At 39.0% G+C, this 26,955-nt stretch overlaps 2 protein-coding genes across 2 annotated transcripts in view; both read right to left on the bottom strand.

Moving 5' to 3' along the window:
* Positions 1–26,955, bottom strand: part of LOC107595568 (rab GTPase-activating protein 1-like) — a 117,286-nt gene that overhangs the window by 34,480 nt on the left and 55,851 nt on the right. Inside the window, exons 13-14 of the mRNA XM_016286002.1 lie at positions 3,907–4,020; positions 1,671–1,745 (exon numbers count right to left, since the gene is read on the bottom strand). Of these exons, the coding sequence (XP_016141488.1) occupies positions 1,671–1,745; positions 3,907–4,020 (189 nt within the window). The remainder of the gene's footprint in view (positions 1–1,670; positions 1,746–3,906; positions 4,021–26,955) is intronic.
* LOC107595548 (probable G-protein coupled receptor 21) lies at positions 17,646–19,728 on the bottom strand. Its single transcript, XM_016285979.1, has one exon. It carries the CDS (start codon positions 18,928–18,930, stop codon positions 17,902–17,904), a length of 1,029 nt encoding a protein of 342 aa, XP_016141465.1. The 5' UTR covers positions 18,931–19,728; the 3' UTR covers positions 17,646–17,901.

Raw genomic sequence — 26,955 nt, 5'->3', positions numbered from 1 at the left:
ATACAGGTGCATCTCACTAAATTAGAATGTCATGGAAAAGTTTAACTCAAATTGTGAAACTTGTGTATTAAATAAATTCAATGCACACAGACTGAAGTAGTTTAAGTTTTTGGTTCTTTTAATTGTGATGATTTTGGCTCACATTTAACAAAAACCCACCAATTCATTATCTCAACCAATTAGAATACTTCATAAGACCAATAAAAAAACATTTTTAGTGAATTGTTGGCCTTCTGGAAAGTATGTTCATTTACTGTACATGTACTCAATACTTGGTAGGGGCTCCTTTTGCTTTAATTACTGCCTCAATTCGGTGTGGCATGGAGGTGATCAGTTTGTGGCACTGCTGAGGTGGTATGGAAGCCCAGGTTTCTTTGACAGTGGCCTTCAGCTCATCTGCATTTTTTGGTCTCTTGTTTCTCATTTTCCTCTTGACAATACCCCATAGATTCTCTATGGGGTTCAGGTCTGGTGAGTTTGCTGGCCAGTCAAGCACACCAACACCATGGTCATTTAACCAACTTTTGGTGCTTTTGGCAGTGTGGGCAGGTGCCAAATCCTGCTGGAAAATGAAATCAGCATCTTCAAAAAGCTGGTCAGCAGAAGGAAGCATGAAGTGCTCCAAAATTTCTTGGTAAATGGGTGCAGTGATGTTGGTTTTCAAAAAACACAATGGACCAACACCAGCAGATGACATTGCACCCCAAATCATCACAGACTGTGGAAACTTAACACTGGACTTCAAGCAACTTGGGCTATGAGCTTCTCCACCCTTCCTCCAGACTCTAGGACCTTGGTTTCCAAATGAAATACAAAACTTGCTCTCATCTGAAAAGAGGGCTTTGGACCACTGGGCAACAGTCCAGTTCTTCTTCTCCTTAGCCCAGGTAAGATGGCTCTGACATTGTCTGTGGTTCAGGAGTGTCTTAACAAGAGGAATACGACAACTGTAGCCACATTCCTTGACACGTCTGTGTGTGGTGGGGCTCTTGATGCCTTGACTCCAGCCTCAGTCCATTCCTTGTGAAGTTCACTCAAATTCTTGAATCGATTTTGCTTGACAATCCTCATAAGGTTGCGGTTCTCTTGGTTGGTTGTGCATCTTTTTCTTCCACACTTTTTCTTTCCACTCAACTTTCTGTTAACATGCTTGGATACAGCACTCTGTGAACAGCCAGCTTCTTTGGCAATGAATGTTTGTGGCTTACCCTCCTTGTGAAGGGTGTCAATGATTGTCTTCTGGACAACTGTCAGATCAGCAGTCTTCCCCATGATTTTGTAGCCTAGTGAACCAAACTGAGAGACCATTTTGAAGGCTCAGGAAACCTTTGCAGGTGTTTTGAGTTGATTAGCTGATTGGCATGTCACCATATTCTAATTTGTTGAGATAGTGAATTGGTGGGTTTTTGTTAAATGTGAGCCAAAATCATCACAATTAAAAGAACCAAAGACTTAAACTACTTCAGTCTGTGTGCATTGAATTTATTTAATACACAAGTTTCACAATTTGAGTTGAATTAATGAAATAAATGAACTTTTCCACGACATTCTAATTTATTGAGATGCACCTGTATACAAATATTCATTATATTAAATCTTAAATGTTGTAAATGTTGACATCATTGGTTCAAACCATTTTGCTTCAGGTGTCTGACATATGTGACACTCACGTGTAGTAGCAACACAGCAGCAAGGAAAGACTGGCCTTGACAGTAACCAATTTCTTCATCATACACAGAGTATGCCTGCGGGATGGAAGATACAAAATGTTTCAGTGAAATTATGGGTAGAAATGCTTAAAAATAACTGCTTATTATAATATCATAAATATTAAAAAACAAAGACACAAACATCAACTGTGCAGTTTTACAAATAAGGGTAACACTTTAGTATAGGGAGTAATTCTCACTGTTGCTTATTAGCATGCCTATTATCAACATATTGGCTGTTTATTAGTACTTATAAAGCACTTAATCTGCATGACCATATTCTACATCCCTAATCCTACCCGATACCTAAACTTAACAACTACCTTACTAACTATTAATAATCAGCAAATTAGGAGTTTATTGAGGCAAACGTCGTAGTTAATAGTTTGTTAATAGCGAGAATTGGACCTTAAAATAAAGTGTGACCCAAAGAATCATTCTTGGTAGCATCGTTCTCTCAGCTCTTTAAATCTAATTTCTGCTTTCACCTATTCAAACTTGCTTGCGATTGGTTACGAGACACATGCGAGCTGAAGCCATACCTAGAGCTGCCTGTCTTTATGTGGCACATTTGAATATGCAGAAGTGCAAGTGAGTTTTGAGAGCTTGATGGAATGCTTACAGATTGACCTACATACCTCAGAAAACTGTTAAAAATGTCAGCTAATATTGTGACAATTACAAACTGTGCTAATAAACTTTGTGAACTGTGGATTGGGAGAACTGAATCACACTGTGTGGTCAATATGAAAAATCTATATTGCTGTATGAATGATGGCGGTAACAGTCGGAGAGAGGGCTGGTTAATTATTAAGAGACCCCCAAAGATGGAAACCCAACCATCAATCTCCTCATTCCCCATATCATTTGTGACTTTCACATTAAACCCAGCGACCTCATTCTTTTAGGGTGAAAATTTGAGATGATTTGTAGAGTGTTTTGTATTTATTAAACATTCATTAAACTGAACTTCCACCATGAACATACTGCACTGCAATGGACTGCTCTTTATATGCTTTAAAGCCAACTCATTGCAGATGTCCAAAACACAAATAAAGATTGTGTTAAATCAATCAATCTATCTATCCATCCATCGGCTGATATACATCCAATATATCTGTCCATTCATCCATCTATATATGCTTCAAAAATTTTATACACTCATCTATTTCATCCCTCTATAGTTATATATCCATCCATCCATCTATATTCATCCAACCATTGATACATCCATCAATATATCCATTCATTCAACTGTCTACAAGTCTATAATTTATCCAGCTATATCCATTCATCCATCCATCAACATAGCTACCCAACCATCTATATTTATCTATCCATCTATGCGTCTAAAATGTATCCATCCAACTATATACTGTATATATTAATCCATATACAGTGGGTACGGAAAGTATTCAATTAAATTTTTAGCAAATGGCTGCAATATAACAAAGAGTGAAAAATTTAAGGGGGTCTGAATACTTTCCGTACCCACTGTATGTCACTGTCCATTCTTTCAGCAATATATTCACCCAATACATTGATAATCAGTCTTTATCCATCCATCAACCTATATTCAACCAATCATCTATACATCCATCCTATCACCTATCCACATACCCATCTATCTATATATTCATCCATCTATATATTCCATCCATTCAACTATATATTAATCCATCTATCTATCTATATAGCCATCTATACACCAATTTATATCCATCCATCTAAATATCAATCATCAAAATACATCCATCAAGCTACTGAATCTATAAATAAGTATCTATCCATCTATATATCTATACAGCCAGCCATTCATCCATACCTCCATCTACATCTATGCATCAATCACTATATCGATCAATTTATCCATCCATCAGTGATTACTATTAATCAAGTGCATGCTTCCTTTGGCCACCTTGCTAGATATCAACATAAAACAATAACCTAAATTAACCATTTGAACCATACCCATCACTCAATCACTCAATATATACTGTATATACTGTATATATATATATGAAATAAAAGCTTATAAATAAACTGGAACAGTCCAAAAGTGCACATTTAACTTAATGGTAGGAAATTGATTTTGCAGAGCTGAAGATGATAAATGAACAGAAGTGCAGAACAGAAGTGCAGAATCTGAGCTGAGCAGACAAATTGAAAGTAAACGGCAGACAGGTCATCTGCTCACCTTACAGATCTTATAGAGAGAGTCCTGCCCGTCACCGCCCGTGTCTTTAAAGTAGTCGTGTGCAGGAAACGTACGGTTAATATCACGAGTGATGGCACTGTCCTGTGGGGATTCCTAATAAAAGACAAGAGAGAGAAACAGAGACATTTTACCATGAGGCAGCTAATAGTCTGTAATGCCAAAATCTAAAAGTACATTGCAATATATAATACAATGTAAAGATAAAAAGTATGTGATTTCCATCCCATTATCAACACAAAATGGAAGTGCAAAAATAATGACAACTCCATCTGTCTTTGCACAAACGGACCATACCATCCCAAACTCTAGCCTATGGTTGAGCCAATGTTGTTGTGTCAAGCTGGCCCCCATTCACTTTCATTGTACTGTATATAGACAAATAAAGCACATGTGACTCCTGTCCACTAGAGTGCAGTGGATAGGACATGCCAAAGGACAAACACATATAGGGCAACAGTATCTGTCTGTTGGAACATGGTGTTTTCATCCCCGCAAAGCAATGTGGACAAACCAGGGAGGACATGCATGCATGTGTGTGCTCAAGAGTGTGTCCTTCGGCGTCGCAGATACACAGAGTATGTTGAATACCCCAGAGGCTCAGCGTATGTTCGAGTGTCAGAATTTATAAGAAATGAGGAATAAGTCTGTTTGGTCACATGTACATGTATGGTGGAGGCCATCTAGCAAACACAGAAAATACTAAAGCTTCCTCAGAGTATTTTTCATGATGGAGCAAAACCGTCCTGAGATCTTTTCTCCTCCATGCACAGCTCAGATGTCTTTTTTGAAGCTTGACAGCTCTTAGTCATTGTGTGTTTTTGTTATATTGTTATATATATATATATCAGGAGATCAGATTACCCATGTCTTTCAGAAACACAGATGAAAATCATGAATTTGTCCAAAAGCTTGGAACAAACATCTAAACTGTAAGCTGGTAGATGTGACTCCACAGACGAATTGAGGACTGTTATCTTTCGCTGGCTCTCTTAATCAGCCAATTAAAGCCACTCAGAAAAGGACACACGATGCAATCGAACCAAGAGCAGCATCACAAGACTGAAAGAACATGTAAAATGTCATGACAAGCCCTGTGGGGGGGGTGCCATGAGGAAGATAATGAAAGCAAAAGATAGACAGGGAGACACACTCTGGAGGAGATGTTACATTACCACTCCACTGGAGTTCACTGTGATCCAATTCCAATCTCTTTAATTTAAACGGGTTACTTGGGATTGTACTGTAAATTCCTGTGGATTTGAATTATTTAAGATGTTGCTGAAAAGGATGGCGTGTAACTGAAGAAAGTAAATGTTCTAATTCTAATAAAGGATAGTTTGGTAACCAAACAGTATCCATTGACTTCCATAGTATGTCAACTTTTACCAACATTCTTCAAAATATCTTCTTTTGTGTTCAACTGAAGAAAGAAACTGAAACAGGTTTGGAACAGTCAATGACAGAATCTTTCCCTTTAAGATTTATGTATGTGTGACCAAACGATGCCATTTTAGAAACAATAAGCCTATTTCTTCTTTGATGGCCATTCAAAAGGTTCCGTATATTCTCACAAAATAGTTTTAGGCAAGAAACATAAATTGCACAGAAGAAATGTTTGTTCAGGCTGCTAAAACTAGCTCTGCACCAACCCCTCAAAACTACTGGTCAGAAATCAGGAACGGCTTACATTTGTAGTCAGGTATAATGTCCTCACCATGTAAAGTTCTCAGAACAACAACAACTCTCTAGATAGACAGACACAAAAAACTAGAGCACATTAAACTAGATTGCTCCCTTAATAAACAAACTGTGAGCGCCTGGAGCTGCAGACTGTTGATGGGCACCTGGTCCTATTTCTGTCACACTGCAAAACCAGCCACTTTATTTTCCCATCCATTATTGCACACGTTACATCAAAGCCAGCTCGTGATAGCACAAAAATGCTGAATTAAATTACTCTGGATGCTAAAATTTGCTCTCAAAACTAAGAGTCATAAAGTGCAATGGAATGCCCTATGTTTATTTCTGGCCCGGTTATATAGTAACAGTTAGTTATGTCGCTGTTCAACTCAAGCCATCCTTAAACTAGTCGATAAATCAGTCTTAAAAGCAGCCCTTCAGTAGAGTTGTGAATATTTGGGTTAACTGTATCAATACAATTTACAACTCAAATTTTGGAATCAAGATTGACAATGCAAAATATTACATCATGCCTGTCAGTTATATACATGAATGTCTGGAATAGTGAGTATGATAAGTGGAATAGTGAGATACTCGTACAGATTTGGAACAACTTGAGGGTAAGTAGTTTTGGGTGAACTATCCCTTTAAGAATGAACTATCTATCATAATTTAAGTGATTATTAAATGTGCTCTCTAATATCAGAGATGCAAGAGGAGAAGAGTAATGACTAATTACTGCGCATCTAACACACAAACACATATACACCTGCCTAAGCATGAGCGAATTCTTGGTCTTTCTGTACAACTCTCAATTACATACATCATAATTGTGTTATATGCATGAGCACCATTATATTAACATATAAACGTCTTCAAAAATTAATGGCATTAATATAATTGATGCCACTATGTATTAAAATGTTTTTGAAAGAAGTCTCTTATGGGCTTGTTTATTTAAAAAAATTTTTTTTAGTAAAAACAGGAATATTGTGAAATATTATTAACATTGCAAACAACTGTTTCCTATTCAAATATATTTTCAGATTTAATTTATTCTAGTGATGGCAAGGCTGCATTTTCAGCATCATTACTCCACTTATTCTAATATGCTGATTTTTTTTCTAATTATCATCAGTGCTGCTTAATGTTTTTCTGGAAACCATATTTTTTAAGGAGTCTATGATGGATAGAAAGTTCAAAAGAACAGCATTTATTTGGAATAGAAAACTTTTATAACATTCCACATGTCTGTGTATCATTGTTAATCAATTTCATTTCATTAAAAAAAATGACTGTGCCTAAACTTTTAAATGATAGTTGTGATGGTACAGAACTGCAATATTTTTAATAAATCAATAAAAAATACAATAAATTAATAAATCAATTTATTGTAAACCTTTGTTATTTAAAGTTAATCTGTGAACAAAAAACATATTTCATTTATCAAAAACGTAGAGACCGCAACCATGAACAGTTTAAATATCTGACACCAAGCTTTTATCCTGGTAGAGATGGGGACTCTCCTCTGGTTTTCCCAACTCTCTTCGGGTATGTACGTCTGGACGGTGGGGTTCAGTCTGAATTCAGGACACCATGTTTTATTCATCCTCTTTCCAGCACAAGACTGCAATCTTTGCCAAAAAGCATGATTAATATCAGTCGCCGCGCTCTTACCTTTCTTCCATCATATTGAAAAAATGGTGACTGAAGGAATGGAACAAGGCAATGTTCGCCTTTCATCGCCTTGTTCTATTCCTTCTGTCATCAATTTTCCAATCTCTCTTTTGCCTCTGACAAGTCGCCATATGCATATCCAACCAACCTAATTCACACCATCCCACATCTAATACAAGTCAATTGCCACCTGCTAGCAACAGTACCAAGATTAAAGCCCAGGAAACAACCTTCAGGGAACATTTGTTTTCCAAAGAAACGCCAAACAGACTTTGCGTGTGTGCGCGCAGGGTACTCGAAAGCGCTCCCACACATTTGCGGTAACAGCGGATTCCTGCCTTAGTAAGCATACCCCTTTTCAAATATTAATTACCCTCTCTTTCTATAATTGATGCTATGTTTATGTGAAAGAGAGGAGCCACTAAATAATGCATCAGCAGCCAGCAGCTCAGCAGCTATGCAAACTCAGGCCGAACGCGAGGCAGACTGACCCACTGCTCACGCCGGCACCGGCCTGCAAGATGAGAAGAGAATGGAAAACGGAAGAAACTAGCAGAGGGCTATGTTGAATCCAGTGGACTAGAAGCAGCTAAAAATAGGTCAGTCTGAGATCAGAGTATAATCGAAACAAGTCTGACTAGACTGCACCTTACCTAAAGCACGTCTCTGAGGAAGATCAGATCGCGCTCAGAGAAGGTGATACAAAGTGTTTAGCCTTAGATTAGAGCAATCAACTGCTGGGAAGGAAAGCAGGTCTGGACTGAAGGACTATATGGCAAAATGTCCCAAGCTAATGTCTAAAAAAATGATTTAAGTGACTAATTACTTAAAAGGGTAAAAAAAAAAAAAAAAGCTCAAAGAAAACTATAATTTTAAAATGCACATGCCAAGAAGTTTACGTCCAAATGGTCTTGATAACATTTTCAAAAATACATATATAGATAAAAATGATGAGTCTGAAAATGTCATGTGGTTTAAAAATTAAAAGTAAAATTTTCCTTACACCTTAATATTATTATTCAAAAGTTTTAATATAATAGTTTTTAAACAATAGACAGTACAGTAGACAATATTTTTCAAATGTTTATAATCTTTTAACAGCACGGTTTCACTGCTTATTTTTTCCTAAGGAATAATAATAAAAGATGCCAAAATCCTCAAAGTTTTCTTTTAAAGAATTTTATTCTAATGAGCTTTTTTCTTTTTTTAATTCATTCATTCATTCATTTTGCATCATTTGTTTTAACAGCATGAAAATGTTGACTTCACACTCGGAATATTAAAAAAAAATTAATTTTAATTTAGAAATGAAAGATGTTACATGCATCAAACATCAAATAAGTGGTGCATTAAAATCACTGTATGTAGGAATTGAATTATAAATAAATAAATAAGTAAAGGACCACATAAAAGTAAACAAAAAGCAAAACAAAATTATGTCATTGACCCAAAAGTGGAATTAAAGAATTAAAGAAAAGCAAGAACGCAAAAAAAATGGCAGGAAAAGATAGATAATAAACAACGAATTAATGGGTGAAGCCAAAGAAACTGCCATGTTTTTTTTCTTTCCGAAGGTTTTCCGAGACTCTTTCTCACCCTCCGTCCTGACACTCCAGGAGGAGGAAGTCTGAACAGGTTCAGGGTTTGCTGGGAAGACACAGAACCTGATGTCTCAGATAACGAGCCATATTTATGCTTTGTTAATATTGTGGAAAGTCATCCTAGACTCAGAAAAGTGCTAAGAAAATCATGACGTAAGATTGTTTAAAAGTGGATCTGTGTGAACCTCTTGAGTGAGCATTGAGTGCAAAACATAACTTGTGTTGTGTTTGGACTGTGATGGTGAGATTGTGTGTGTGCTGGGGGAAGGCTGCTTCCGCAGGAAGCACTGTACTTTCTTTCCTGACCATTGTTTATGGTCGTTTTTTCTGATAGGCAACAATGGGCAAAAATGGCATTTTGTTTTTCTTGTGGGAGGCTGATTATAAAAAGTATAGTGAGCTTGATGAAAGAGAGCGAGAGGGTGGGTGAGCTGGTGAGTTCACTGTAGTCCAATCACTGCCTGACTAAGAGGTCCACATCCTCTTCCCTTCAACATATCACCCACTAGGCACATGTTAGGACACAGTGTTACACTGAACATTTTTTTTTAACCTTTTGGCGATATTTGATATACATATACATATATTTGCTTTGAAATTGCTGAAAAAAATGGTGTTCTTAATCTGAGTGAAACCAGATGAATAATTTCAAGCTGTTGTAGCCAAGTAGACTCGAAATGTTTAATGCAAGAAGTAAAACAATAAAAATGTTGTTAAAATAATATTTTCCACAGTTTTTCACTAAACAAACAATGATAATTAATCAATTTCATTTAGATGCACTAAAATAGTGAAAAGAAATTCAAAGAAATTATCTATATGTATATCAAAAATGAAAAAAGCATTACACAAATGAATTGCAGAATCCGTTTTTAATCAATTCCATAAAACAGTTTTAGCTGATTCTGGGTGAGCTGGTGAGTTCACTGTAGTCCAATCACTGCCTGACTAAGAGGTCCACATCCTCTTCCCTTCAACATATCACCCACTAGAATGATTCGTGATTCGTGTGAATGAATGAATTCTTTAAGTTTAAAAAACGCTAGTAAAACATGTCAACGCTCATAAAGCGCAAGTAAGGATGGTGAAACTAGTCTAAAACACTTTCTTTATGAAACATAAATGCCTAATAATAAGTATATTAAAATTAGGGCTGGGCGATATAGCAAAAAAATGTATCAACGATATAATGTTTCATATCGTTCGGCATCGATAATTATTGAAATTTTTCATAACCTTTTTTAAAACAGAGCAATAGAAAAAATTAATTTAATTTAACCACTGTGTTTATAATTAACCCAATTTATTGAGACAAACAACAAATATTTTTTGTTTTAACAATCAAACACAAAATAAAAATTAAACAAATATCTAATTTCTAGTGTTTTATATGCAGATTAAATAGGTCTGAAGGAAACTTTTGGCTCGTCTCCCGAGGCCATAGGAGGGCGCAATGAGCAAAATAATAGCGCATTTAAATTGTAAACGCAAGGAAATAACTATCTATAAAAAACGTGCATTACGTCTAAATTAACTCATAAAAATCAAATATAATTTCGTAAATTGCATAAACAATGAACAAAACAGCATCATGTATTTATGCATTGCTTAATCCAAAGAGCCGAATCGCCCATCACACAGACTGCATTTAAAAACATATGAGACGCAGTGAAAAGGAATAAACCTCCACAAATTCGTGACGTGTTTTCTAAAAGTTTAAACTGTTTTAACTTTACGTGGTTACATCTCTTGGGTGAGACGCGAATGCAGCAGTCATATTTGTCCGTCTAAAAAATGCGCTGAATATGCGTTCTGTGTGAATGGCTTGGTTTCGGTTTTAACCTAGTCAAGATCTTCTCCGCATTGAGCTTCTATATTTCTGTAATGTTTTGAATGAATAACGCAGCAGCGGTGCGTCTCGTGGGCTAGACTAACAAAACATTAAAATACAACAACGTCACTTATATCATTATCACCGCATCTCGTGCTCCACTGATGACGCTCCCTGATGCACACCTAACATTCAAATGCAAATGTTTATTTTAAATTCGACTAATATTCATTCTTTATTCACAATCTCATTTCAGCATGTGTTCGTGTTTGTGTGTGCTGTCTGCGTCACTCATAGCACGGCCTATACCGTGCACTATATTGAAAATGTTTTATATCATTATCGAAGAAGGTGTACAGTCGATAAATATCGATACCGTTTTATCGCCCAGGCCTAATTAAAATCATGAATTATTCATGACATCACAAAAAATTATGACTGCTAGAAAGCCAATGGTAATATATTGTTGATATAACACAGCCCTGGTTGCCTGGTTCCTATTTTGGTGGTGTTTTGTTCAGTTGTCCCATCCACTGTGAAATCTCACTGGTTCAAAATTCAGCTCTACATAATTGTATATTAAACATTAAAGGCAGGGTGTGTGATTTTTCAAAAACACTTTAGAAAACTGATTCGGGTCAAATCGCAAAACAAACTTGTAGCCAATCAGCAATAAGGGGCGTGTCTACAGTGCATGGGACAGACATTAGCCGAAATATTGTTGATATAACACAGCCCTGGTTGCCTGGTTCCTATTTTGGTGGTGTTTTGTTCAGTTGTCCCATCCACTGTGAAATCTCACTGGTTCAAAATTCAGCTCTACATAATTGTATATTAAACATTAAAGGCAGGGTGTGTGATTTTTCAAAAACACTTTAGAAAACTGATTCGGGTCAAATCGCAAAACAAACTTCTAGCCAATCAGCAATAAGGGGCGTGTCTACAGTGCATGGGACAGACATTAGCCGAGCCGAGCGACAGAGAGATAGAGATGGCGGATAAAAAACAAAAAAGGAAAAGGTCTGCGGCACGATAAGGCAAGAAGTAGGACTCGTGTAAATATCGGATCAGCTTTCCAGCGCTGGAGAGAACTCAAGGAGCGGAGGCCTGCGATCGGACGCCGAGGTTGCTTTGTTTCTTCTCAATAGGTAAGTAACACCGTGTCCACAACAGCTAAAGTCTGCCTACACTGTAAGCGATCAAACGACCATTGAAAACCATTTGAAATGTGTGTCAGCATGTCATAAATATAACCCGGCAGCAGTTTTCTGTCTGGGATTTGTTACCGAGGTTGCTTTGTTTCTTCTCAATAGGTAAGTAACACCGTGTCCACAACAGCTAAAGTCTGCCTACACTGTAAGCGATCAAACGACCATTGAAAACCATTTGAAATGGAAAGTAGGTTCATTTACTGTACATGTACTCAATACTTGGTAGGGGCTCCTTTTGCTTTAATTACTGCCTCAATTCGGCGTGGCATGGAGGTGATCAGTTTGTGGCACTGCTGAGGTGGTATGGAAGCCCAGGTTTCTTTGAGCCTTCAGATCATCTGCATTTTTTGGTCTCTTGTTTCTCATTTTCCTCTTGACAATACCCCATAGAGGTTCAGGTCTGGTGAGTTTGCTGGCCAGTCAAGCACACCAACACCATGGTCATTTAACCAACTTTTGGTGCTTTTGGCAGTGTGGGCAGGTGTCAAATCCTGCTGGAAAATGAAATCAGCATCTTCAAAAAGCTGGTCAGCAGAAGGAAGCATGAAGTGCTCCAAAATTTCTTGGTAAACAGGTGCAGTGACGTTGGTGCATTGAATTTAATACACGAGTTTCACAGTTTGAGTTGAATTACTTAAATAAATTAACTTTTCCACAACATTTTAATTTATTGAGATGCACCTGTATATGTTGCATCGCTCAGCAGATTGGACAGACAAATTGCTTGTCGCTGGAACCTTGTTGCATTGCTTCTGGTTAGGACGTGTGCAAGATTAATACTATTGCAGAGTAAAAGGCTTGTAATGATTTGTTTTCTAATTCGATTTTTTGTTGTAAACCCATTCAAATCGATGCTTCTGCAATGGTTAGTCTTGGATGGTCTTCTAGCTTGACAAAACCTTGTCTAGAACTGAACTAAAACTGAAAAATTACGCAATATCAAATAAGGTCATGAGAAACTTACAGTACTTATGAAAGCAAAGACAATTCTGACTTTTAATACGTCACAGAAAACCAAATGTTTAAGTTGGCATGACTTAAAAACACATGTACTTGGCCAACAAATGTATGATGCTTTTCCATTTTTACAGTGACGTGTACTTTAGAGTTAAATTGTAGATGTGTGCATGAGATGAACAAGTGCTAATGCAAGTAATTACCAACCAAAGATGATTATTAATGTACTGTCAGAAATGCAAACTTTCACATAAATCTACATAAAAAAAAACATGAATACATTCACCATACAGACACGCACAACCATATCCTTTTTTTCGAACAATAACAAGCATTCAAACACGGTAAGATAAGATCACATTTATTTCCTCAGTGCAGATATACCAGAATATAAATATATTATTGCCAATTATTTTCTAAAACATGACATCATTACAAAATTTGCGGTACACCACATTAGTACCTCAGCTACAGTCCTACACATCAGACAACTTGTTGATATTCTGAAGAAAATATGGATAAGCAGATCCATTTTCTTTCAAGCAACTTCAGTCCAAAATGTTGTTAATCACAAAGACTTTGCGGTGCGTTCATATTCTCTTGCGATAAGAATTGCAATACAATTTGGAATGCGTTACAGTAAAAGGCGAAAAACTATTTTCTCCAGTTAATCAAATAAAAACGGGCGTACTTACAGGAGGGCAAGCTCATGAGCAATTCATTAAGGATCCTGGCTCTGCAATTTTTTAAAACATACATGATTAAACTCAATAAAGACGCCTAGCACAATCAACACAAATTTACGGAGAGGAGTGTGTGTGTGTGTTTGTGCACGGAGGGGTGTGTTCCTCAGGGAGAAAACACATACTGTTCCAGCTCAGCCCTCCATTTTCTGCGATGGCAGGGGCCGACTGGGTCCTGCGTCCTAATATGGCACAGCGGAGAGCAAGTCATCTTGGGAGATTTTCTCCCTTGAGAGCGCTAGCCCTTGACTCTGATTTCAAGAACAGAGCAGTTTTCCCACAGGAAAGAAAAAAAGAATCCTTTGGCATCATAAAGAGAACAAAAACAAACAAAAAAGCTCTCTGGCATCAAAATGTCCCAAAAGTTGAAATGTTTCCTCCAGCTTTTCCCCATGACAGAAGTACCATCATCTACGAAGCAAAACATGCAATGTTGACACCCGTTTAGGCAACGTCAGAGCCTCAAAATCCATTCTCATTTCAAAACATACAATTCCATTTGTAGTACATAAAACCTATATACAATCCAACTTACAATATCCTTCAGACAGCAGAAATAACCTCAGAAGACAATATCTACAGCATCTGAAAATACAGATGCGCATGCTTCAAGATCCGGATTTTTACAGCAATTTAAATAGAAAACCCAACTACAATTGAATTTTTATTGAAAGAATAACTGGCGACCAATGAGAAAAGACATCAGAATCTGTCTGAATGAGAGCAACACATGGATGGTTTCTCAAAGTTCAACCAATCAGAATGTTTAATACACAAGCAAGGCAGTTTCTTAAAGGGTTAGTTCACCCAAAAATGAAAAAAAGTCTGTCATTAATTACTCACCCTCGTGTTGTTCGAAATCCGTAAGACCTTCGTTCATCTTCGGAACACAATTTAAGATATTTTTGATGAAATATGAGTGCTCTCTGACCCTCCCATAGACAGCAAGGTAACTACCACGTTCAAGGTCCAGAAAAGTACCAAGATGATCGACAAAGTAGTCCGTGTGACATCAGTGGTTCAACTGTAAAGTTACGAAGCTACGAGAACACTTTTTTGCGCAAAGAAAATGATGTCATGATACTGTCGTGAACACGCGTCCACAAGTAGAGACGAAAATGTGGAATAAAGTCGTTATTTTTGTTTTCTTTGCGCAAAAAAGTATTCTCGTAGCTTCGTAACTTTACAGTTGAACCACTGATGTCACACGGACTACTTTGTCGATCATCTTGGTACTTTTCTGGACCTTGAACGTGGTAGTTACCTTGCTGTCTATGGGAGGGTCAGAGAGCCCTCAGATTTAATCAAAAATATCTTAACTTGTGTTCCGAAGATGAACGAAGGTCTTACGGGTTTGGAACAACACAAGGGTGAGTAATTAATGAATTTTTAAATTTTGTGTGAACTAACCCTTTAAGCATGACCATCAAATATTGGCCGTTTCATCTGATTCCTTTAAATGAATACAGGGAAGGTTTCTTAAGACGAGAGGGAGGAAGCAGTCTTGGGTGAGTCCAGAGGCATTAAAAAGTCCAAAAAGCAATCAAGACGAATGTTAAAAACAAGTTCTTTGAATAGACATGCGCCTTTGTTCTGTTTAACGCAGATACACATCCATGCACGTGTCCGCGCACACACGGTCATGTGCGATCAATAAAGCAACGGCTGGGTAATTGGCTAAACTTAAGATACACAAATTCTTTCAGCTCTGGTTCAAAAACAGCACATGGCCAGAGGCCGCAAGATCAAGATCTACATTTGAACAAACAAGCTGGGACACTTGGAAAAAATAAAAGCCCTTTTTCTATTGTGTGTGATATGTTTTCTCTCGCTCTCCATCTCTATCTAGTGAGTGGAAGTATTGCACAGTGCCCTGCCATGACATAGCAGTTCAGACTTTATACGTCTCCTATCAAAATCTTGACCAAACACTTAAGACACTTCTTCACGTCACAGTATTACAATTATGAAAGAAAGTCTTCAGTCTTTAACTGAAGTGACGTGGCATAAAAACTAGATCCATTTCCGACAGTCATACTACTGGTTTTGGTGATAAAATGAGAGCATTTTTCCATGGTGTCATACAAAAAAAAGGATTTGGGAATATGCCACGATACATAATCCTCTCCAATGGAAAACATTCTCTTAAAACAATTTAAGAGAAGGTAAAGGTCATAAATACTATTAGATTAAATACAAAGAGGAATGCAGACTGTTTTATAATAAACATCTTACTACAAACAATCAATCCATTCGACGACAATTAATTAATACATTTTGTGGTTCCTCTATATATATTACAAAAATAAAAATAACAACTCCATTAGAGAACACCAATAAATATTGTTACTTTGGTCAGCTAAGAGGACAAAGCTATCTGCATAAAAAAAATCATTTTTAACAGTACCATCCAAATGAGCGAATTTATGATCATAGTCACAGCATAAAAAAAAGACAAAGGGCATGATTTTCAATGCCCTCAATTTTCTTGGCACCTCCACATATGAATTATGTATGTGTATTATGTACACGTGTCATAAAGATAAATAGTACAGCGCAGTTAGATACAGTTTGTTGTTGATCCGTTTTTTTTGTGTGTGAGGACATGCAGGACTCTTCAGAAACATTTGCCTTAAAACTTTGACCTTTGCACCCTGATATCACGGTTTCAGTAGCTTTTATTCTGATCTCCATGTTATCCATTAAGTGTTCTAATTTGAATACAACAATCTCTTCTCCCACATCAGCGACCTTTCCCACTACGGCCTTGTTCATCTTAAGGACCCTGTGACGGAATTAAACAACTAACATCTGTTATGGTCATGTGTTTCTGTGTTGTGCTTAACTGCATTATACAATATTTTAAGTGTGATTGTACGTTTGGACAATGCATTTGGACAGATGTTCCCCATTCCCCTTAACCATTCATTCCTACCACTAAAACACATTGTAACCAGTGGAAGTGAACCAAGTGTGGCAAGAGAGTTGCACACGACTGACACTTCAGGGCAGAGGGCAAGTCCAAGAGTCATTTTGTCCAGCAGACATTACAATCAAATTTAAATCCAAGTTGAATCAAATAAAATACTCCAAGTAATCGATTAGATTTTTTTCAAAATGACTTGCAGGATGTTTAGCCTATAGAATAAGAGTTGATGCTAGGGGTGAAGGGATCTTGCGGGTTCCAGCTAGGAAGTTAATCTCCAGTGTGATCATGGTTTAGAAACGAGTCAGTCAAAATAGGTTGTCTGTTTGCTGTTGTATTACTGCATTTTTTAAGGATGATGTCCTTCGACTGGAGGCGTGGTTATGTAATCCCTACATGGCTTTAAATAAGCAGAAAATGGGAAGTCCATGTAATGGTGGCACTGCTTGGGGGCTGGGGTTGACTTCTGTTCTTTGGGAAAACGGCTTTTTAAAAATTCCAATTGTGATTGCTGAAGGTCAAGACTTGTCACTGATTCAAAGACCCGCCCAAAAAACACTGTGGGGATCTAGCAAACACATTCTTCCACTGAGAGCAGGGTAGCGATCAAATTATCCTTAGAGGCAAGAATCAGATATTACTAGTAAAAACTAGTAAAAGCCCTTGGAAATGCTTATAATCTTTGCAAAGTCTTTGTCCAGAAGATAATTTTAACATCTAGTCAATAATATTTAACTTTAGATAGTAGTTTTAGATCAGTCTAGCAGGGATCCTTCTTTTTTCCCCCGACATATAAACACATGTGAGCCAGTTAAAAGGAGAAACAGAGACTGTTTGTTCTCACTGTTCTGACCACATGATCAGAACTAAAAGTCATAAAAGGGCACTAAATTTGCCACAAAGTCTACAAGATCAGCTAGCTAACGTTGCTAAACGACATGAGTTTGTCTTCAAGAAGACATTTGCTGAGCAGACAGCTCAATTAAATTGTTGATGCAATCTAAAAACTTTGCAATCATGTCTCACAGAATGAGATCCTCATTGCTTAATTTATCATTGCAGCAAAAACTGCTGATAATCGTATATCTGCAAACACTGATGAGAATAGCCCACTCTCACATAGCTGTCCACTTCATCTTTAATGACCAAGGTCAAAGGCCCATTTCTTGCTGCCAGGAAATCCTGCAACAAAACATATGGGAAAACAGACCTGTCAACTTGCCCCATTCAAAAAATCTGGCTTGAACTGGGAACGTGCACAGATGCCGAAACAAATCCTCAGTATCCACTTTTAACTTGACAAGACCCTTGCCATCAACATCAATCACTATCTTGCCAAAAGTTGGTGTTACACATGGCAAGCAGGGCGCGAAGGTTCTGGTGGATCTCCTAGGGGCTTCTTGGTGTCGTTACGTTGCAGACAAAGCAGGCAGAGGCGCTTGAGGCCTTTGCGAAAGGCGCTGTTCGACAGGCTGTAGATGAGACAGTTGCAAAAACTATTGCTAATTGCCAGCCATGTGGTCAGGAATGAGGCAATGGCATGGTGGTATATCCCTGCGCTCTCTAGTAAAAAGTAAATGATGTAGGGTAGCCAAAGCAGGTAGAATACACTGGTGATACGGAAAAGCACGGTGGCATAGCGTTTGTCCGTGCAGGCTTGCTCACCCGGCTCAGGATCCTGTGAGCCAAAGCGAGCTCTCCGCTCGCTGATCTGCCGAGTGTGTTGCCGACAGATCCAAAAGATATGGGCATAGGTGAAGCAAACGGTGAAAGCAGCTGGTGCGTAGAGGGCCGCGACAATAAATGCTGTAAAAAGGGGCTGGGTGTCCCAGGAAGAGCAACATTTAAATACATCACCGTGGTATCCCGGCTTACCCCAACCAAAAAAAGAGGGCAAAAAGATGAGTGCCGAGTACAGCCAAATAAGGGTAATGCAAGTGCGAAGACGGCAGGGTGTGACCAGAGCTGTGTAGGAAAGAGGTCGGGTGATTGCAACATAACGGTCAATACTAACGCATGCCAGAGAGGCCATGGAGACGCTCTTCAACACGCAGACCATGTAGCTAAAGATCATGCAGGTGAGTTTCTCATTCAGACCCTCCAGATGGTGCAGGAGGGACAAAGAGGGGATAAGACAGCTGACCCCAACCAGCAGGTCCGCATATGCCATAGTCTGTATAAAGGAGCTAGTGGTATGGTGGCTGAGTAGTGGGGCACAGTGGAACACAAAGATAACCACCAGGTTCCCGGAGATGATGAGCACTGTCAAGAAGAGAATAACAGCTACTTCCAGCAGGCAGGTGCTGAAGTTCTGAGAGTAGCCAATATCCAGCAGGCAGAAGGGTTCTGTGCTATGGTTCAACTCCGTTGTGTTCATCTTGTTCAGGGTGCGCTTCGGCGCACAATTAGGGTGCTAGTTCCTTGGGGGCCTAACTCAGCAAAGGCTGCCCACAGTACGGCTGCCCCTGATAGACATGGGGGAGGTGTCCGTGCCAGGTGCCTTCCATATCAGCAGCAACATGAGCCACTAGTCCTCAGTGTCCACAGCAATCCTTTCAACAAAGCACACACATGCAGCGACAGTATCCTGAGGAGAGTCACTTACTACAAGCTGTTGTGGAGGGCAGGTGGTGAGTCTAGCTTAAATTCCGGATCAAACCCCAGCAGTAGAGAACATAAACACCCCCCTCTTTTATCAGTCCCCTACCTTTCCGGGGAGAAGCACAGCTGCACCTGAGCAGGGCAGGCAGCTGTCGACACAGGACATGCACAAGGAAAAAAGCAGAGGAAACAGAGTCCTTGCCACTCTGGTAACAAAAGTCCCAGTCGCTCTCAAACAGTTATTAGTCCGGAGGATCAAGTACAACTAAGCAGCGCTGGAGATTTCTCACAATAACGTAGTCAAATTGTTTATTCCTACAAATCCCCAAAAATGATGTAATCCAGAGTCTGATGTCTTTGCAGCAACTTCAGTCGTCAGTCGAAAGAAGACTGGGGAATCTCTTCAGAACGTGCCAGGCACCCAGCTCCCTCACATCACCGGGGAGGAAGTGTGTGTGATCGAGGATAAAAGAACAGCAAGTGATTGGCATTTCAATCGGAGAAGGGGCTCTCCAGAGATAAGCCAGCGTCTGGAATGTAAATGAAGGATAGAGTGGTGTGATGCAGAAAGCAGTCTCTCTCTCTCCTCTGTGGCACTGATGCATCCTAACTCCTTCCTTCCCTCTCCCTCCCTTTCTCCGCTGCAGCAGGAGAACTCAAACTCCTCCCACCCTTGGCTCTAGCCAGTGAGCAGATGTCGAAGCACGAGCAGAGAGAGGCATCCCCTTCCCTTGTCAATCCATACACTCCTCCACCCCGCTCATACCCACCTTTCAATCGCTCACAAATATGAAAAATGCACTGCATTCAGATTTTTACAGACTCCCTCATCACTGTCTTTCTAATGTTAAACTCATATAACATGCTTTATCCTTCCTTTTCCTTCTATTCCCATTGCAATTCCAATGCAACATCCCTCCCACGCACTCTCTCTTTCTCCCTCCTATACAGACACATGCAAAAAACAGCAGGAGGTCAGAATGTACTGTAGTCCCAGAAATAAACCAAGTACATTAATTTCTTATTTGACAAAGTAAAACTTTTCATTACATCATAATTCAAATTCTACCCCTGCTTTATGCAGTATTGTGGCTGTTATGTTAAGTAACACTCCAGCAATTTTTACTGACCAATCAAGAAGCACTAAATCAGATGCATCCTACACACTCTTTTTCTTGTGTATTTGTTTTATATATATCACTATGTTATCAGATTAATCAGTTTCAAAGATGGTGACATCAGAGATTGGCATGTAGTTAGAATTCATGCATGTGGGCAACTGAATTACTGAGGTTATTGTGGTATGATTTGTTCCAGTCTGGTTTTATTAAACATTGACCATACAGATTTACTGAACTCTTGGGACTTTCCCTAACACAAATGCACCTGTTTCCATTTGTATCACCTTTATTAGTCCCTGTTCCCTGTCACCACGGTAATACTAAAACCATAGCACCCCTTCAGTCTCCTTTCCTTCCGTCACTGCCAAAATCTTCAAACTCACACACACAGTCTCCACTTTCACGCATCCCCTCGGCCAGGCACACGAGGGGCTAAAAATATGCCAAACTTGAAAGGTGGGGAGAGGACACTGGGCTCATCCATTAGGAGGATGACAATGAGGAGGAAAGCAAGAAATAAAGACGAATGGAAGAGCTAAATGCATAAGATCGAATGAGGTGACAAAGACGCAGAAAGACAAACCTCAGAGTAGATGGCATATTTAATTTGACAAATATGAGGCTGTGAAAGATGGAAATAGTTTCTTTAATGACACCATTGTGTATTTGCATGTCAATCATTCTAGTGAACCACTGAAACACTCCCACAATTATCCGCAGACCATCAACTCCAAAACACAGGTCTATGATGTAATTTATATATTAAACACGCATCCTACATTTCTTTATAGCTCAATACGCTTCTTCACTTACACGATCAATCACAATACATCACTGCAAAGGTAAAATGCATTGCGAATATAGACAAGAATTAGCTGAACTTCTATCTCTCACAGCCTACATGTCAAATTAAACCATCTATTCTGATTAAGGTCTTTAAGAGATAAGAGAAAGGCTGTCCCCATAGTGATGAGAAGGTGTCAGCCAAGTCCAGCCTGACTCAGCTGCTCGGTGAAAACACAGCAAACACAAACAGCACATATTCATCCCTTCATAGAGTGAGACAGCAGCTTTACATCAGTAGTCAGTCAAACTCTCAGCCCCACAAACCTGGACAGCAGATATCCAGCCCCACAAACCTGAATATCTCTACGGAGAGACCAACCAGATTCCTGCTGTATAGACCACCCACAGCCTTGCTCCATAAACCCTGCACAATCCCCTGGGTCTAGATCATTCAGCGTGACATTAACCCCACAGAGCAGCGAAGCTATTTTTGTACAGACAAGTATGCTACTATTTGCTATATTAAAAGGTCTTCTATTGAACACAATGAAGTTCAAGACTATCTGTTCCCTATTTTGTTAAGTCACGCCTGGCACTGAGACTGATATTTATTGTGGTGTGTTTAGAATGCCGGGACTTGAAGTGAGAAGAGGTGCAGGCTGCTGCAGACTAACAGGCCAGGCTTTGTGTTAGCCATTTGTTTTTATTGACCGCATGGGGTGGTGTATGAGGAGTGTCTAGAGAAATCTGTCTGACCTCTGCGTCTGTGTTTATGGACACTGGAACATCTGGTAATAGTACGAGCGAAAGAAATGCAGCCTGACAAACATGCCCGGGTGTGCAGATGGGTGCAGAGTGAAACAAGGATCCAAAATCTGATGCTTGTTACCATGTTGATTGCAGACGATCTAATAAAATATACTTATTCTATTAACAAAAACAGAACTAGAGCCAGAGGGATGGGGACTGACTGCAAGTGTAGAGTCCATACCAAATTGCGGGGCATTAATGACTTGATTGCATTTGCAAAGTCACCACTGAAAAACCTAGTAGTTGTTTAAAGGGGTCCTATTATGCTCTTTTACAAAGTCTTGATTTTGTTTTGGGGGTGTACTAGAGCAGGCTCTCATACCAGGTTGTTCGAAAAACACATTATTTTTCACATATTTTACATTACCACACCTCTCTCCTCAGTCTGGCATGAATGGCTCGAATAGTTCCTGTATCAAATGAAGGCCCGCCTTCTGAAATACGAAATGTGTTGTGATTGGTTAGCTGGGCCAGTGTGTGTTGTGATTGGCACCACTCGGCGCCTGGTCGGAAAATGTCATGCCCCTTACCATAGCCGCCTGCGAGCTTCAGTGTAAATATTGGATCTAGGGGTCGACCGATTATCGGTGCCGATATTAAGCATTTTTATGATTATCGGTATCGGTCATTTTCAAAACCGATTTGCCGATAAAATAACTTAATTTTGAAACGTGCTATTTGGCTCTGATGCAGCCTGTCAGAACTCACCCCTCTGTGGCCTAAAGCAATCTCCTCCCACCGCCCATCTGATTTGTTGGGAGTCACGAGTCCGACCAATCAATGCTGAATTCACTCTCACTCCGAAAGCGCTTGCTAACTGGCGCTGCTTCAATGATCACGCACCAGTTGTCTCTCAAAGGTAAGGCAGCAGCAGACGTTGCTTAATTTGCAATAAATCACAATCCACTAACGTTACACTGAAGTTGCAAAACACCTTAATATTATATATGATTTCCGCAATGCAGAAAATGTGGACGGAATCGCGGAATCCAGTCATTTAAATGGGATTTACTGTATGATGCGGAATGTCACAGAATTTGTCAAAGTTTGGATGAATTAATCAAAAGTAGGTCAGTACACTTACATGGAGTCGCGATATGGACTAGTATCTGTAAATATTAAGCCTATTTAAATATGAATCCTGCATGTTCTGCGTGTCTCTGTGTATGTAAATGGCACAGACATGCGGTTTTGTTTTCTACACATACAAAGTGTGCGACGCTCGCTGTGATTTCAGCTTCTGTCGTCTCACTACATGAGGACATAAATACATGAACAACATCTCCAGAACTGCTCTGACTCCCTCTGAGAGTCACTTCATGAGCATTTGACAGTTTAATTTGAGTAAAACGGTAGTATTTCCCACAGACTTGTGGAGGTATATATATGCAAACTCATTCTCTGCCAGCAGGAGGCGCTGTTGGAGTGGTAGAGATCAAGGTTTCCCCGGTAACGGCTGTACACAAAGCAGCGCTCCACTCACAAACGCTGCTTTATCAGACATTACATGCAAGATGAAATGAAAATGACATCCAAAATGTTCTAAAGGCAGTTGGGTTCCGTCTAAAATACAGTGATATAAAATTGATATCGCACCGGGTTTCAATTTTGAAACGTGCAGTGCTAATGTTTATTCAACGAAGTCAAAGCCTTTTGGAAAATCTATTTGTGGCGGTCAGTTTTGATATTGTGGCGGGCGCCACAAATAAATCAATGTATGGGAAACACTTACATAGGTTACAGAAACTTAAAAGTTCCTCATGGCAACCCGTCAAAATTTAAGTTTGGGTTAGCTTAAAGAAATTATCAGAAATATATTACTGTGGTGCAGTATGATATGCATAATACTACTACAACAATTATTACAACTTTTGTTTAAAAGAATAATCACACAATACGCTATTTCTTCCATGTTTTAATTTTAATAGTAAACCCTTTGCCAAAAAATAAAGAGTTTAACTCTCATTTGATTAAAAGATAAATTAAACTGATTTATGCCTTAATTTGCACTGTACAGTAAATTAAAACTAACTGAAATTTCTAGTGTCTCATAGGCCAAGACATTTCAATAGGCTATTGAACTAAGTGTGCCTGTAAAAGGCTATTAGTGTTATAGTTTCATGAAAATAGTTGGTCTTCTTAACAACTTCTACAATATAGCTATGAAGACAATTAAATTATTTACACTAATTATAGACATTTTTTTAATCCATTTTTCCATTAATCCATTTTTAATCCATTGATGTGCATTAGATGATGAATTGAATAGTCACCTCTACTATTGTAGGTTATGTTTTAGTCATCAGAAAAGAATTAATGAGGAATTATGAGAGGTTATGCTATTACACATACATTTCTAACATGTAAATTATTGAAGCCAAATACTTACATTTCCCCAAGCTGTTTAGCTGTAGTATAGTATTCATAGGCTTAACCATGAAGCATACAGTGGCCCCAGCGGAATGTCACAGAATTTGTCAAAGTTTGGATGAATTAATCAAAAGTAGGTCAGTACACTTACATGGAGTCGCGATATGGACTAGTATCTGTAAATATTAAGCCTATTTAAATATGAATCCTGCATGTTCTGCGTGTCTCTGTGTATGTAAATGGCACAGACATGCGGTTTTGTTTTCTACACATACAAAGTGTGCGACGCTCGCTGTGATTTCAGCTTCTGTCGTCTCACTACATGAGGACATAAATACATGAACAACATCTCCAGAACTGCTCTGACTCCCTCTGAGAGTCACTTCATGAGCATTTGACAGTTTAATTTGAGTAAAACGGTAGTATTTCCCACAGACTTGTGGAGGTATATATATGCAAACTCATTCTCTGCCAGCAGGAGGCGCTGTTGGAGTGGTAGAGATCAAGGTTTCCCCGGTAACGGCTGTACACAAAGCAGCGCTCCACTCACAAACGCTGCTTTATCAGACATTACATGCAAGATGAAATGAAAATGACATCCAAAATGTTCTAAAGGCAGTTGGGTTCCGTCTAAAATACAGTGATATAAAATTGATATCGCACCGGGTTTCAATTTTGAAACGTGCAGTGCTAATGTTTATTCAACGAAGTCAAAGCCTTTTGGAAAATCTATTTGTGGCGGTCAGTTTTGATATTGTGGCGGGCGCCACAAATAAATCAATGTATGGGAAACACTTACATAGGTTACAGAAACTTAAAAGTTCCTCATGGCAACCCGTCAAAATTATTGAAGCCAAATACTTACATTTCCCCAAGCTGTTTAGCTGTAGTATAGTATTCATAGGCTTAACCATGAAGCATACAGTGGCCCCACTTATAACTCTCTCTTTATATTACCCTTATTGCAGATGGATGCACAGAGGAAGACAAGAGTAAGAAGTGTACTGTGGGAGTACTACACTCAACCAACACTAGGAAAGGCAGTTTTTGTCAGAGCCCTTGTTATTCTTAAATTTGACATTAATTTTCATTTTTACACCAGACATATACAGTATATCGGTTCAAAATATCGGTTATCGGTCTACTTGATCTGTAATAATCGGCCCTGAAAAACACATATCAGTCGACCCCTAATTGCGTCCATATCAAATCAATTTGAGTGCGATTTAAACCCGGATGATTGTAACCACTCCACCATAGAACCACCATTCTATTTTATACCCCTTCCCCTACCCCTCCGCCTACCCCTTCCCCTTGAAACAGAGTGTCAAGGGGTAGGAGTGAAAATATTCCCCTAAGAATTGGGACACAACTACTATGCCGTTACACCTTATCATACGTCGTCTAGCTCCTACAATACACACACCTATGCTGGCGTGTCTCCGACATAGTGATAACACTTGTTGCCTTCTCTAGTGCAGCTCAACCAGGTTTCATCCCATTCGTCGATATTTGTGATATCACAAATCCCGGAAAATATGCGCTGTAGTCCAAACGAGTCGTTCGTTGTAGTTTTTGAAAAGTGCTTTCTGTTAAATAAAATATCTCCCTTTGTGGACTTTGAGCTTTGTAACTTCGCAGATCTTTTTTATGCTCAAACAGCAACATTACAGACTAACTAAAGTTGAAAAAGTGAAAAAGCATAATAGGACCCCTTTAAAGCAGCAGTTCCCAACTAAGTTGGTCCGAACATGCTTTAAACCAATGGTTCCCATTCCAAACCACATTCCTGGAGCCCCACCAACACTGCGCATTTTGCATGTTTCATTGTCCCAAATTTGTCCCATTTCAGGACCTGAATCAAGTGAGATTGATAACGGAGACATGCAAAATGTGCAGTGTTGGTGAGGCTCCAGGAACAAATGGGAACCATTGGTTTAAAGCATGTTTGGACCAACTTAAAGCTGATCTACATTAGCCGGCCTGCAAAATCAACCATTACTATTACTTTTGCTTATGCTTAAAGTAGTTTTTGTTCAAATCCCTAACCTTTCCCTAAAGTAATAAAGAGAAGTTCACTCAAAAATTAAAGTTCTGTCATCATTTACTCAACCTCATATTCATAACCATTCGTTTAAAGTGTGGTCCCGAAAAATCTTCGTTTGAAGGGCTGTCTGGCCCTTCCCCTACCCCTACCCCTCCAAGCAAAAGATAATTGAGACACCCCTACCCCTTCACGTGAACACACGAAACAGAGGGGTAGGGGAAAGGGGAAGGGCTAAGGGGTAGAATTGGGATTGGGCCTTAGTTCATCTGCCTTGGGAAAGCTAGCGTGTCTCCGACATAGTGATAACACTTGTTGCCTTCTCTAGTGCAGCTCAACCAGGTCTCATCCCATTCGTCGATATTTGTGATATCACAAATCCCGGAAAATATGCGCTGTAGTCCAAACGAGTCGTTCGTTGTAGTTTTTGAAAAGTGCTTTCTGTTAAATAAAATATCTCCCTTTGTGGACTTTGAGCTTTGTAACTTCGCAGATCTTTTTTATGCTCAAACAGCAACATTACAGACTAACTAAAGTTGAAAAAGTGAAAAAGCATAATAGGACCCCTTTAAAGCAGCAGTTCCCAACTAAGTTGGTCCGAACATGCTTTAAACCAATGGTTCCCATTCCAAACCACATTCCTGGAGCCCCACCAACACTGCGCATTTTG

The sequence above is a fragment of the Sinocyclocheilus grahami genome, unplaced genomic scaffold (genome assembly GCF_001515645.1).
Source record: "Sinocyclocheilus grahami isolate Dianchi unplaced genomic scaffold, SAMN03320097.WGS_v1.1 scaffold204.1, whole genome shotgun sequence".
Lineage (NCBI taxonomy): Eukaryota > Metazoa > Chordata > Actinopteri > Cypriniformes > Cyprinidae > Sinocyclocheilus > Sinocyclocheilus grahami.
This window is presented reverse-complemented; position numbering and strand designations above follow the sequence as displayed.

Bases quoted from the DNA above. Each gene is read 5' to 3' on its own strand.
- LOC107595548 (XM_016285979.1), bottom strand. From the start codon at position 18,930: ATGAACACAACGGAGTTGAACCATAGCACAGAACCCTTCTGCCTGCTG.